A 13726-nucleotide genomic window follows, 5' to 3' on the forward strand; every position below is an offset into this window, starting at 1 on the left:
GGAAAGGCTAGATTGTAAAACATTAAATACAACTGTGTATCCAAGACCCAGTTTTTGTTAATATATAGGATAAACAGGTAGTTTTAACCTCTATGGCTAACCCCATTTATCTATATATAGACAGAGATAGCACTGCTTTATTGACAACTACCAATATACTGCTTTGTCCTTTAAGATCTATCTGCCACACAAGGCTTAAACCACTAAACTAAGTTTTTCTGCTAAGGCTAAGAATACTGTATCTATGCAGGGATGAGAAGCTTATCACACACCCACACTCACACACACCATGTCAGCCCTTGGGAGTCAACTTCCAACTTTCCATTGATATTATGCCTCTATATCTTTTATATGTATCCTTTCTCAATTTTCCTATCATGCAAAACAATAGAAATCTCAACACATTCGCACCTGGTTCTGGTTACCCAGCAGTATTACTTGTGTGCAATTAAACAAGAGACCAAAACCACAGAACAAGTGCACGTGGTAGGGATTACAGGGTAGGGAACGGATATAAAAACACAGAAGTGCAGATTTTACCAGAAACCTCAAGAATCTATGTCCCATGTCTGGAGCAAAAGGCTATTGGCCAGCTTAGGTCCCTTCACCCATCCCTCCTATTCTTGGACCCCAAAGCAGGGCCACTGTTTTTACTTTTGAACCTGGGGTCCTCAAAATGAGTGTGTGAAAAGTCTATAAACACAATCTGGTTGAAAAACAGATGATGCAACACATCTACACTAACTGTCTGACAGTTAAATTCTTGTTACAAAAAACTAACTTTAAGACTTATTTTTGTAACATTTTTTTTTTTTTTTTGAGACGGAGTCTCGCTGTGTCGCCCGGGCTGTAGTGCAGTGGCACGATCTCCGCTCACTGCAAGCTCCGCCTCCCGGGTTCCCGCCATTCTCCCGCCTCAGCCTCCGCGTAGCTGGGACTACAGGCCCCCGCCACCGCGCCCGGCTAGTTTTTTGTATTTTTTTTTAGTAGAGACGGGGTTTCACCGTGTTAGCCAGGAGGGTCCCGATCTCCTGACCTCATGATCCGCCCGCCTCGGCCTCCCAAAGTGCTGGGATTACAGGCTTGAGCCACCGCGCCCGGCCAACATTTTTCAACAGGGAAAACAACACACTCCTCAGGGAAAGGTGAGGGGTTGAGAAGACAGACAGGCCCTGGGTAAAAACTCTTATGACAGCACCTGGAGTTGACAGGCTTACCTGGGAGAGAACACAGGCACTGCCACACCACCACAGAGGACAGCTGCTGTCTGGGGTTAGCAGACCAGTTCACATGCCACACACGGTTGCTATAGATCCAAGTCATAAGAAATCTTCCAGCTCATCATGAAACAACTCCCACCGATCTTCAGTCTGTCAGTTCGTCGTCCCCACCTGAAGCCAAAAGCATAAGCAACATCTCACCCAGCTCAAAGATGACAACCTCTTCTTCATAGTCAAAGGGGTTGCTGTTCTCTCTTTCCTCAATTAGTTCCCAGAAGTGGTTCCTTTGTTGGGCCCCATATCTGCTTAATGTTTCCCCTTTCTGTCTCTGTGGCTCCTCTCTCCTCTTTACACAGGCCTGTAAAAACAGTTCCCTCCAAATGGGCAGCTACCACATCCTTCATCAAAATACCTGCACGCTTTGTTGCTCATTGTCTCTTTGTATTTCTGAAGAGTTTCTGCTTCTCTTCTTTCTCCTCCACCTAGTACTCACTTGGAATGACAAAGTTAGATGTGATCTGGCATTCTGGGCAGGACTTTACGATCTTGCTCTCAAATTGCTTAGCCCTCCTCCATGTGCAAATGCACTTGAGACAGTAGGTGTGGTTGCAGATGGAGAGGACCACAAAGCAGCGCTCGCTGGGGTTGGCTTTCTCACAGACCACCTCCATGCAGATCCCGCACACCACGTCTTTGCTGTGCTGCACAGCAAATGAGAGCTCTATGTCTTTCTCATGTGCCTCAATGCACGATTTTACATGCTGTGATCTCTGGGTAGCATCCATTGGATGCAGGACCTGTGACATGTCGCATGAATCTCCGTGGAGATACACACAGTTATCCCCATATCAGCACTCTCCCACCACAGCATGGGGGCACAGCTGCTTCTTTGTTTCCAAGGCAATTTGCTTTTCCTCTGATTCTTCCTTGGTCACTGGGCCCTGCAGGGGTGCTTCAGTGCAGCAAGGCCCCGTAAGACCACAGTAGGGTTGCCCAGGAACAAACTCAATAGCATTCACCCAGTCCTCTGAACCTGCTCCTACAGTTGCAAAGTTTGAATTTCTTCACTCATCTTCGCTTGTATTCATTTCACCTATGGATGAGAGACTTGAGGAAGCAGCAAGGGATGACTTTGTAGTTCGCTCTGTAGCAGTTGCTTCTTCCTGTTTCAATGGCTTGCTATGTTCATATCTGCAGTGGTCACCATAAACACACTACCCTTGCTGAAAATATTTGCACACTACACCATACGGACTGTCAGAGAGGTCATGCGAGTATCCACAGTTACCTCCGTCCTTACAAACTCCATGCATAAAATAACTGCAGGTGACCTGTTTAGTTCAGCTGTGCCACCGCTGCCATGGCTGCCCAGCCATCGCTGCCATGGCTGCCATCGCTGCCATGGCTGCCGTCGCGGCCACTGCCCCCACAGTCCGCCCCAGGGGATGAGGCGGTGACTGCGGGGACCCGGGTCAGGGAGGCCGCTGCTGCTGCCGCTCCTGCTCCTAATGCTGTGGCTGTTGTTCAGGGAGCAGCAGCCTCGCCATTGCTGTTTATCCCACACAGCAAAGCCCCGGAACTTCCGGGATTATATAGTTCCTGTCTGGCTGCTGGGAGAAGACCACGAGGCCAGGCAAGGAGAGGAAAAGGAGTCTGAGGCACTCGCTCGGTCCCCACCAGCTCTGCCCTAGCTAGAATTTTGTTGTTGTTTTTTGTTTGTTTGTTTGTTTTTGGTGCGGAGTCTCGCACTGTCGCCCAGTCTGGAGTACAGTGGCACGATCTCGGCTCACTGCAACCTCCTCCTACAGGGTTCAAGCAATTCTCCCTGCCTCAACCTCCCGAGTAGCTGGGATTACAGGCGGCTGCCAGCACACCCAGCTAATTTTTGTATTTTTTAGGAGACACGGGTTTCGCCATGTTGGCCAGGCTGGTCTTGAACTCCTGACCTCAGGTGATCCACCCGCCTCTGCCTCCCAAAGTGCTCGGATTAAGGTGTGAACCACCGTGCCTGGCCCCACCTAGTTAGATTTTCAAAAAAGAGAGAGAAGGTCTGGCACGGTGGCTCACATCTGTAATCCCAACACTTTGGGAGGCCGAGGCTGGTGAATCACTTGAGGTCAGGAGTTCGAGACCAGCCTGACCAACATGGCAAAACCCTGTCTCTACCAAAAATACAAAAATTAGCTGGGTGTGGTGGCATGGGCCTGTAATCCTAGCTACTCCGGAGGGTGAGGCAGGAGAATGGCTTGAATCCAGGAGGCGGAGGTTGCAGTGAGCCAAGATTGCGCCACTGCAATCCAGCCTGAGCAACAGAGTGAGACTCTGTCTCAAATATAAAATAAGAGAGAAGATGCAAGTAAGCATAATCAGAAATGACAAAGGTGACATTACAACTAATCCTGCAGAAATACAGAAAAGCCTCAGAGACTACTGTGAATATTTCTATGCACACAAACTAGAAAATCTAAGGGAAATGCCAAAATTCCTAGAAAGACAAAACCTCTCACGATTGAAGCAGGAGGAAATAAAATTCCTGAACAGACCAACAGTTACTTATAAAATTGAATCAGTAATAAAAAACCTACCATCAAAAAAAAAAAAATCTCTAGACCAGATGCTTTCACAGCTGAATTCTACCACATACAAAGAAGAGCTGGTATTAATCCTACCGAAACTGTTTTAAAAATTTGAGGAGGGATTCCTTCCTAACTCATTCTGTGAAACCAATATCATTCTGATACCAAAATCTGACAAAGACACACCGAAAAGAAAATGATAGAACAATATCCCTGATGAAAAAATCAAGAAGAAAGGAAGCAGAAAGAAAGAAAAGGCATTCAAATAGGAAGAGATGAAGACAAATAATCTGTCTTCACTGATGATACGTACCTATACCTAGAAAACCTTAAATATTCCTCCAAGCCTCCTAGACTTGACAAATAACTTAATTAGGTTTCAGGATACAAAATAAACATACAAATGTTTTTTTTTTTTTTTTTTTTTTTTTTTGAGACGGAGTCTCGCTCTGTCGCCCAGACTGGAGTGCAGTGACCGGATCTCAGCTCACTGCAAGCTCCGCCTCCCGGGTTTACGCCATTCTCCTGCCTCAGCCTCCCAAGTAGCTGGACTACAGGCGCCCGCCACCTCGCCGGCTAGTTTTTTTATATTTTTAGTAGAGACGGGGTTTCACCGTGTTAGCAGGATGGTCTCGAACTCCTGACCTCGTGATGCGCCCGTCTCGGCCTCCCAAAGTGCTGGGATTACAGGCTTGAGCCACCGCGCCCGGCCAACATACAAATGTTAATACCATTTCTAGACAACAATAACATTCAAGCTGAGAACCAAATCAAAAATGCAAAAATCCTCAGAAAATACTTGCAAACTGAATTGAGCAGCACATCAAAGAGATAACCTGCCATAATCAAGTAGGATTTATTCCTGAGATGAAAAGATGGTGCAACATGTGATCAGTAAATATGTTCACCACAAAGAGAATTCAAAACAAAAACTAAATTATCTCAATAGATATAGAAGAAGCATTCAGGCCGGGCGCGGTGGCTCAAGCCTGTAATCCCAGCACCTTGGGAGGCCGAGACGGGCGGATCACGAGGTCAGGAGATCGAGACCATCCTGGCTAATACCGTGAAATCCCGTCTCTACTAAAAAATACAAAAAACTAGCCGGGCGAGGTGGCGGGCGCCTATAGTCCAGCTACTCTGGAGGCTGAGGCAGGAGAATGGCGTAAACCCGGGGGGCGGAGCTTGCAGTGAGCTGAGGTCCGGCCACTGCACTCCAGCCTGGGTGCCAGAGCCAGGCTCTGTCTCAAAAAAAAAAAAAAAAAAAAAAAAAAAAAAAAGAAGAAGCATTCAATAAAATCCAATTTTTTTTTTTTTTTTTTTTTTTTTTGAGATGGAGTCTCGCTCTGTCACCCAAGCTGGAGTGCACTGGCCAGATCTCAGCTCACTGCAAGCTCCGCCTCCCGGGTTCATGCCATTCTCCTGCCTCAGCCTCCGGAGTAGCTGGGACTACAGGCGCCCGCCAACTCGCCCGGCTAGTTTTTTTTTTTTTGTATTTTTTAGTAGAGACGGGGTTTCACCGTGTTAGCCAGGATGGTCTCGATCTCCTGACCTTGTGATCCGCCCGCCTCGGCCTCCCAAAGTGCTAGGATTACAGGCTTGAGCCACCGCACCCGGCCAAAATCCAATATTCTTTCATTAAAAAAAAAAAAAAAAACCAAAAAACTCTTAACAAGCTAGGCATCAAAGGAACATACCTCAAAACGATAAGAGCCATCTATGAAAAAGGCAAAGCCTACATCATACTGGATGGACAAAAGCTAGAATCATTCTCCTCGAGAAGTGGAACAATACAAGAATGTCTCACCACTCCTTTTTAACATAGTGCTGGAAGTCCTAGCCAGAGAAACCAAGCAAGAGAAAGATATAAAACACATCCAAAGAGGGAGTCAAATTTTCTCTCTTCACTGATGATATAATTCTATACCTCGAAAACCTTAAAGGTTTCTCCAAAGGACTCATATACCTGACAAATGACTTTAGTCAAGTTTAAGGATATAAAATCAGTGTACAAAAATTAGTAGCATTTCTATACAACGACATTCAAACTGAAAACCACATAAAAATGCAATCCCATTTAAAACGGCCACAAAAATATCTAAAAATACATCTAACCGATAAGATGAAAAATCTCTAAAAGGAGAACTACCAAATACCGCTGAATGAAATCAGAGATGATACAAATGGAAAAATATTCCATGCTCATGAATTGGAAGAATCAATATCATTAAAATGTCCATACTGATCAAAGCAATCTAGAGAGTCAATGCAAATCCTATCAAACTACCAAGTCTTTTCTCACAGAATTAGAAAAAAAGACCATTCTAAAACTCATATGAATTCAAAAAGAACCCAAATAACCAAAGCAGTCCTAAGCAAAAAGAAGAAAGCTGGAGGCATCACATTACCTGACTTCAAACTATACTACAAGGCTACAGTAAGCAAAACATCATGGGACTGGTACAAAAATAGATGCATGGACCAATGGAATGAGTAGAGAATGCAGAAATAAGGCCACACACCTACAACCAAATGAATTTTTTTTTTGTTTTGAGACGGAGTCTCGCTCAATCTCCCAGGCTGGAGTGCAGTGGCGCAATCTCGGCTCACTGCAAACTCCGCCTCCCGAGTTCACGCCATTCTCCTGCCTCAGCCTCCCAAGTAGCTGGGACTACAAGCACTCCCCGCCACGCCCAGCTAATTTTTTTTGCATTTTTAGTAGAGATGGGGTTTCACCGTGTTAGCCAGGATGGTCTCAATCTCCTGACCTTGTGATCCGCCCGTCTTGGCCTCCCCCAAATGATGTTTGACAAAGCTGACAAAAACAAGCAGTGGGGAAAGGACATCCTGTTTAATAAATGGTGCTTGGAAATATAACTAATCACATGCAGAAGAATGAAACTTGATTCCTACTTCTCACCATATGCAAAAATTAACTCAAGATGGATTAAAGACTTAAATGTAAGACCTCAAACTAAGACAGTCCTAGAATAAAACTTAGGAAATACTCTTCTAGATATTGACCTAGGCAAGAATTTATTACTAAGTCCTCAAAAGCAAATGTAACACAAGTGAAAACTGACAATTGAGACTGAATTAAACCAGAGAGCTTCTGAAAAGCAAGAGAAACTCTCAACAGAGTAAACAAACACCCTACTGAATGGGAAGAAAATGTTTGAAAACTTTGTAACTGACAAAGGACTGAAACCCAGAACCTATAAGAAACAGAAACAAGTCAACAAGCAAAAACAAACAACCCCATTAAAAAGTAGGCAAAAGACATGAACAGGCATTTCTTAAAGGAAGGCATACATGTAGCCAACAAATGTATTTTTAAAAATGCTCAACATCACTAACACCAGAGAAATGTAAATCAAAACCACAATGAGATACTATTTCATACAGGTCAGATTGGCTGTTAATAAAAAGTCAGAAAGTAAAAGATGTTGACAAAGTTGCAGAGAAAAGGGAATGCTCATACACTATTAGTGGGATGGTAAATTGGTTTAGCTCCTGTGGAAAGCAGTTTTGAGATTTCTCAAAGAAATAAAAACAGAATTATCATTCTACCCAGCAATCTCATTACTGGGTATATACATGATATCATTTGGATATTTGTCCCTTCCAAATTTTGTACTGAAATACGACCACCATCCCCCAACCACCCAATGTTGGAGGTAAGGGCTGGTGGGAGGTGTTTTGGTCATGATGGCAGATCTCTAATATGAATGTCTACGTGTCTTCCTCATGGTTGTGGGTGAATTCTTGCTCTATTGGTTCATATGAGAGCTGGTGGTTGAAAAAAGCCTAGCATTTCTTTGGCTCTCTCTCTTGCTTCCTCTCTCACCATGTGACGTACCTTTTTCCCCTTCACCTTTTACCATGATTTAAAGCTTCCTGAGGCCCTCACCAGAGCAGATCATGGCTCCATTCTTCTTGTAGTCTGCAGAACTATGAGCCAAAATAAACCTATTTTCTTTATAAGTTACCCAGGTTCAGGTATTCCTTTATAGTAATGCAAAATAAAGTAATACATATCCAAATGAAATAAATTGTTCTACCAAAAAGACACATGCACTTGTATGTTTATCGCAGCACTATTCACAATAGCAGAGATATGGAATCAACCTAGGTGCCCATCAGTGGTGGATTGGATAAAGAAAATATGGTACATATATACCATGGAATCCTATGCAGCCATAAAAAAGAATGAAATTATGTCCTTTGCAGCAACATGGATGCAGTTAGAGGTCATTATCCTGAGTGAATTAATACAAAAATAGGAAACCAAATATTGCATGTTCCCTCTCTTTTTTTTTGTTTTGTTTTGAGATGGAGTCTCACTCTGTCACCAGGCTGGAGTGCAGTGGCACGATCTCGGCTCACTGCAACCTCCGCCTCGCAGGTTTAAGTGATTCTTCTGCCTCAGCCTCCCAAGTACCTGGGATTATAGGCAAGTGCCAACACATCCAGCTAATTTTTATATTTTTAGTAGAGACGGTGTTTCACCATGTTGGCCAGGATGGTCTCAATCTCTTGACCTTGTGATCTGCCTACCTCGGCCTCCCAAAGTGCTGGGATTACAGGCTTGAGCCATCACGCCCAGCCTTATGTTCTCTCTTACAAGTGGGAACAAACCACTGGGTACACATGGATATAAAGATGGGACCAATAGACACTGGAGACTCCAAAAGAGGGGAAGGAGGGTTGAAAAACTATTTGTTGGGTTCTATATTTACTATTTGGGTGATGGGATCAATTGAAGCCTAAACCTCAGCATCATGCAATATATCCATGTAACAAACTGCACGTGTATCCCCTGAATCTAAAATTTTAATTTTAAAATGCAGCTCCTTCCAGGTGTGGTGTCATGTGCATGTAGTCCCAGCTAAGGCTTAAATGAGAAGATCACTTGAGCATAGGAGTTTGAGGCCAGCCTGGGCAACACATCAAGACTCCATGTCAAAAAATAAAATGCAACTCCCTGTTTCTCCCTGGAAGAGGTCTGTGCCACTCATCTAGTGTCACAACTTTTACAGCACCCTCCCAAAGAACTCAATCCTAAACTTCTTAGCTCTGGGAGGAGAAAGCACTAGGTATACATGAGTCTCCTTAGATGACAGAACAAAGATGTGGTCTTAACAGGTATGCAAACATGTTTACAAACGACACCCTCTTAGAGCAGTGCAAAAAAGGGGCAGGAATATGCAGCTCCCATTTTCTCTCCATAAGGGGTGTATCACACACACTCCCAGTGGCTACTTGACAGCCTGAGTTCTAATAAACTTGCACTGGGGAGCCAATGATGCAAACAAACAATAGCCCACTGGCAGCTGCAGCCAGAGCTTGGCAGTTCTTGAGCCTTTTCTCTGGCTCACCCCAGGCCTGCCATTCTTCCTGGAAGAAGTTTGGCCATGCACTGGGTGCCACAACTTCTACACTCCCACCCAAGAGACTATCTTCTTAACAAACTATCTCTGAGAGTTAACGAAGCTTTGCATTCCTTAGTGACCCTGGACAACAAAAAACAAAGAGGTGGGCATACGATGGGTTCATATCCAGCAGCTATTTCCTTAGGATCAGAGGGTGCAGCCTGAACATGAATACGAATTTTGCCACATATCCACTACCTGGCTTAGTGCAGACAGAGTGGGAGATTAACATCCATGCTTAGCTTCACTGTAAAGACACAAGTAACTGAAACATAGAGCCAATACTCCAACCATTTTAGCTACATCTAGAGAGTCTGGCTCCTACCTTTCTGAACTTAAAGTACTGAAAGGATATGGCATATCCTAAGCTTCAGGTGGGCACCAGAAACAAAGACAGCAGCCTGGACAAACACAAAGATTTAAGAAGTACCTTAAAATCTTTGGCTGGATGGATTGGCAATGCCCTTCTCCTATATGGAGCCAGTCTGACAAGACTGGGAGACATAGTGGTATTAGCTAATGCACAGCAACCAACATGAAAAGTCAAGAAATATTTTAAAACAGGGGAATATGGTCCAAACAAAAGAACTAAATAAAATCTCCGGAAACCAACCTGAGTAAAGTAATGTTATTTACTTGACAGAGAACTCAAAATAATGGCCATAAAGATGCTCACCATAGTCAACAAAGCAATACAAGAACAAATTAAGAACTTCCACAAATAGAAGGTAGAGAAGAGTACCAAACAGAAACCATAAATCTGGAGGAATATTATGAATAAATTGAAAACTGCAGTAGAAGGAGCTCAACAGTAGACTACATCAATAAGAAGAAAGGATCAGTGAACTCAAAGACAGGTCACTGAAAATCATCCAATCTGAGGGAAAGAAAGGAAAAAGAGTGAAAAACAGTGAAGAAAGCTTAAGGGACTTATGTGAAACCATCAAGCTGAACAACTTATGCATCACTGATATGCCAGAAGGAGAGGAGAGAAGGGGATGAAAAACATATTCAAAGAAATAATGGCAGAAAACATCACAAGCCTGGAAAAGGAAATAGAAAGCCAGAATCTGAAATCTCAAAGGACACCAAAGAAGGTAAATCTAAGGACACTCACACCAAAACATAGCATAATCAAATTATCCAAAGTTAAAGACAAAAAGATAGCACTGAAAACAGCAAAGGAAAAGTGAATCATTACATGTAAGGAAACAACTATAAGACTATCAATGAATTTCTTAGCAGAAACATTGCAGGCCAGAAGGGAGTGGGATGATATATATAAAAAGCTTAAAGAAAAAAAAAAAACTGTCAACCAAGAATACTATAACCAGCAACCTTGTCTTTTAAAAGCCAAGAGGTGATAAAGACTTTCTCAATCAAAAGCTGAGAGAGTTTATCACTACTAGACCTGCCTTACAAGAAATGTTAAAGGGGGTTCTTAAGGCTGAAGGAAGAAGATCCTAATTATTAATGTGAAAACATATGAAAGCATAAGACCCACTGGTAAAAGTAAATACATTGTCAAATTCAAAACACTCTAATAGAGTAATTGGAGTGCATAAATCAATGATATCTAGTATAAATATTGAAACATGAAGCTATTAAAACAATTAAAGCTACAAGAATTTGTTAAGGGATACAAATTATAAAAAGATGTAAAGTTTGCCATCAGAAACATAAAATATGAGAGGAAGGGGAGTAAAATTGTAGAATCTGTATATGTAATCAAAATTGTTATTATTGTTATTATTTTTCACGCCTCTCAGCTCATACCTATAACATTTTTTATCAACTTAAAATAGCCTGTTATAAGATGATTTTTTTGTTTGCTTTTTTTTTTTTTTTTTTTTTGAGATGGAGTCTCGCTCTGTTGCCCAGGCTGGAGTGCAGTGGTGCAATCTTGGCTCACTGCAACCTCAGTCTCCTGGGTTCAAGTGATTATCCTGCCTCAGCCTCCCAAGTAGCTGGGACTACAGGTGTGCACCACCAAGCCCAGTTAATTTTTGTATTTTTGGTAGAGACAGGGTTTTGGTAGAGACGGGGCCAACCTGTTGGCCTGGTTGGTCTCAAACTTCTGACCTCAGGTGATCCGCCTGCCTCAGCCTCCCAAAGTTCTGGGATTACAGGTGTGAGCCACCACGCCTGGCCAGTATAAGATGTTCTATGTAAGCTTCATGGTAATCACAAAAGTCTATAATAGATACACAAAACATAAAAAGAAAATATCCAAAGCATAATACTACAGACAGCCATCAAATTACAAAAAGAGAGAAAAAAAAGGAACAAAGGATTTACAAAACAATAAAAAATAATTAACATAATGGCACTAGTAAGTCCTTATTAATAATTACTTTAGAGGCCGGGTGCGGTGGCTCAAGCCTGTAATCCCAGCACTTTGGGAGGCCGAGATGGGCGGATCACGAGGTCAGGAGATCGAGACCATCCTGGCTAACACGGTGAAACCCCGTCTCTACTAAAAATACAAAAAAAAAAACTAGCCAGGCGAGGTGGCGGCGCCTGTAGTCCCAGCTACTCGGGAGGCTGAGGCAGGAGAATGGCGTGAACCCAGGAGGCAGAGCTTGCAGTGAGCTGAGGTCTGGCCACTGCACTCCAGCCTGGGTGACAGAGCAAGACTCCATCTCAATAATAATAATAATAATAATAATTACTTTAAACATAAATTGATTAAATTTTCCAATAAAAAAGAACAGCAGAATGGATTAAAAACAAGACCCAAATATATGCTACCTCCAAGAGACTCACTTCACCTTAAAGGAAACTCAGACTTAATGTGAGGAAATGGAAAATGATAGTCTAACAAAAAGAGAATAGCGGTAGCTACAATTATTTGAGACAAAAGAGACTTTAAGGGCCAGGTGTGGTGGCTCATGTCTGTAATCCCAACATATTGGGAGGCTGAGGTGGGTGGATCACCTGAAGTCAGGAGTTAGAGATCAGACTGGCCAACACGGTGAAATCCCATCTCCACTAAAAATATAAAAAAATTATCCAGGCGTGGTGGTGGGCACCTATAATCCCAGCTACTTGGGAGGCTAAGGCAGGAGAGAATTGCTTGAACCCAGGAGGCAGAGGTTGCAGTTAGTTGAGATCATGCCACTGCACTCCAGCCTGGTGACAGAGTAAGACTCTGTCTCAAAAAAAAAAAAAAAAAAAAAAAAAAAAAAGACTTTAGGGGAAAAAAAACTATAAAAAGAGATGAAAAATGTCTTTTTTTTTTTTTTTTTTTTGAGACAGAGTCTTGCTCTGTCGCCCGGGCTGGAGTGCAGTGGCTGGTTCTCAGCTCACTGCAAGCTCCGCCTCCCGGGTTTATGCCATTCTCCTGCCTCAGCCTCCGAGTAGCTGGGACTACAGGCGCCCGCCACCTCGCCCGGCTAGTTTTTTATATTTTTTAGTAGAGACGGGGTTTCACAGTGTTAGCCAGGATGGTCTCGATCTCCTGACCTCGTGATCCGCCCGTCTCGGCCTCCCAAAGTGCTGGGATTACAGGCTTGAGCCACCGCGCCCGGCCGAAAAATGTCATTATATAGTAATAAAGGAGTAAATACATCAAGAGGATGTAGCAATTGTAAATTATACACACCCAACATTATAGCACTTAAAATATAGGTACAACAATAATTAAGACATTCAAAGGGAGACAAAAACTGCCGTGCAATAATAGGAGGAAACTTCAATATTCCACTTTCAACATTGGACAGATCATCTAGAGAGAAAATCAATAAGGATACATTGAACTTGACCTACTTTAGACCAAATGAACCTAACAGATATATGGAACATTCAACCCAACAGTAACAGAATACACATTCTTCTCAATGCACATGATACATTCTTCTGGATAGATTATATAATAGGCCACAGGCCAGGCACAATAGCTCATGCCTGTAATCCCAGCACTTTGGAAGGCTGAGGTGGGAGGATCATTTGAGCCCAGCCCAAAAGTTCAAAGCCAGCCTGGGCAACATAGTGAGACTCTATCTCTAAAAATATGTATGCATGTGTGTGTATATATATGTGTGTATGTAATAGGCCACAGAACAAGTCTTAACAAATTTAAGAAGACTGAAATTATATCAAGTATGTTTTCCAAAGACAATGTTATAAAACTAGAAATGCATAACATAAAGAACCATGGAAAATTAGCAGAATTTGCAGCTTTGGGAGATTGAAATCATGGCAGGTCCAGAAAGTGGTGCGCAATACCAGTTCACTGCTATTCAAAACTATTTCAACTCTTATACTCTCACAGGTAGAAGGAATTGTGTACTAGCCACATATGGAAGCATTGCTTTGATTGTCTTGTATTTCAAGTTAAGATCCAAAAAAACTCCAGCTGTGAAAGCAACATAAATGGATTTTAAACTGTCTACAGTTCCTAACCTCATCTGTTAAGTTCCCACGCCTGGAGAAGCTATCCCAACTCACCATGTGATCATTCAATTAGTGCAATAAATTATGAACCTGGAAAAAAAAA

General features: G+C 42.7%; 1 protein-coding gene and 1 pseudogene across 1 annotated transcript; one reads left to right on the forward strand and one right to left on the reverse strand.

Annotated features, from left to right (window-relative positions):
- Nucleotides 1–1133: 1133 nt before the first annotated feature.
- Nucleotides 1134–2664, reverse strand: LOC117077579 (annotated as a pseudogene).
- Nucleotides 2665–13400: 10736 nt separating this feature from the next.
- Nucleotides 13401–13726, forward strand: LOC117077248 (ATP synthase membrane subunit DAPIT, mitochondrial-like). The gene has a single exon (XM_033200896.1). The coding sequence runs from the start codon at nt 13426–13428 to the stop codon at nt 13600–13602; it is 177 nt and encodes a 58-aa protein (XP_033056787.1). The 5' UTR covers nt 13401–13425; the 3' UTR covers nt 13603–13726.

The sequence above is a fragment of the Trachypithecus francoisi genome, unplaced genomic scaffold, assembly GCF_009764315.1.
Source record: "Trachypithecus francoisi isolate TF-2019V2 unplaced genomic scaffold, Tfra_2.0 Lachesis_group6, whole genome shotgun sequence".
Lineage (NCBI taxonomy): Eukaryota > Metazoa > Chordata > Mammalia > Primates > Cercopithecidae > Trachypithecus > Trachypithecus francoisi.

Bases quoted from the DNA above. Each gene is read 5' to 3' on its own strand.
- LOC117077248 (XM_033200896.1), top strand. From the start codon at position 13,426: ATGGCAGGTCCAGAAAGTGGTGCGCAATACCAGTTCACTGCTATTCAA.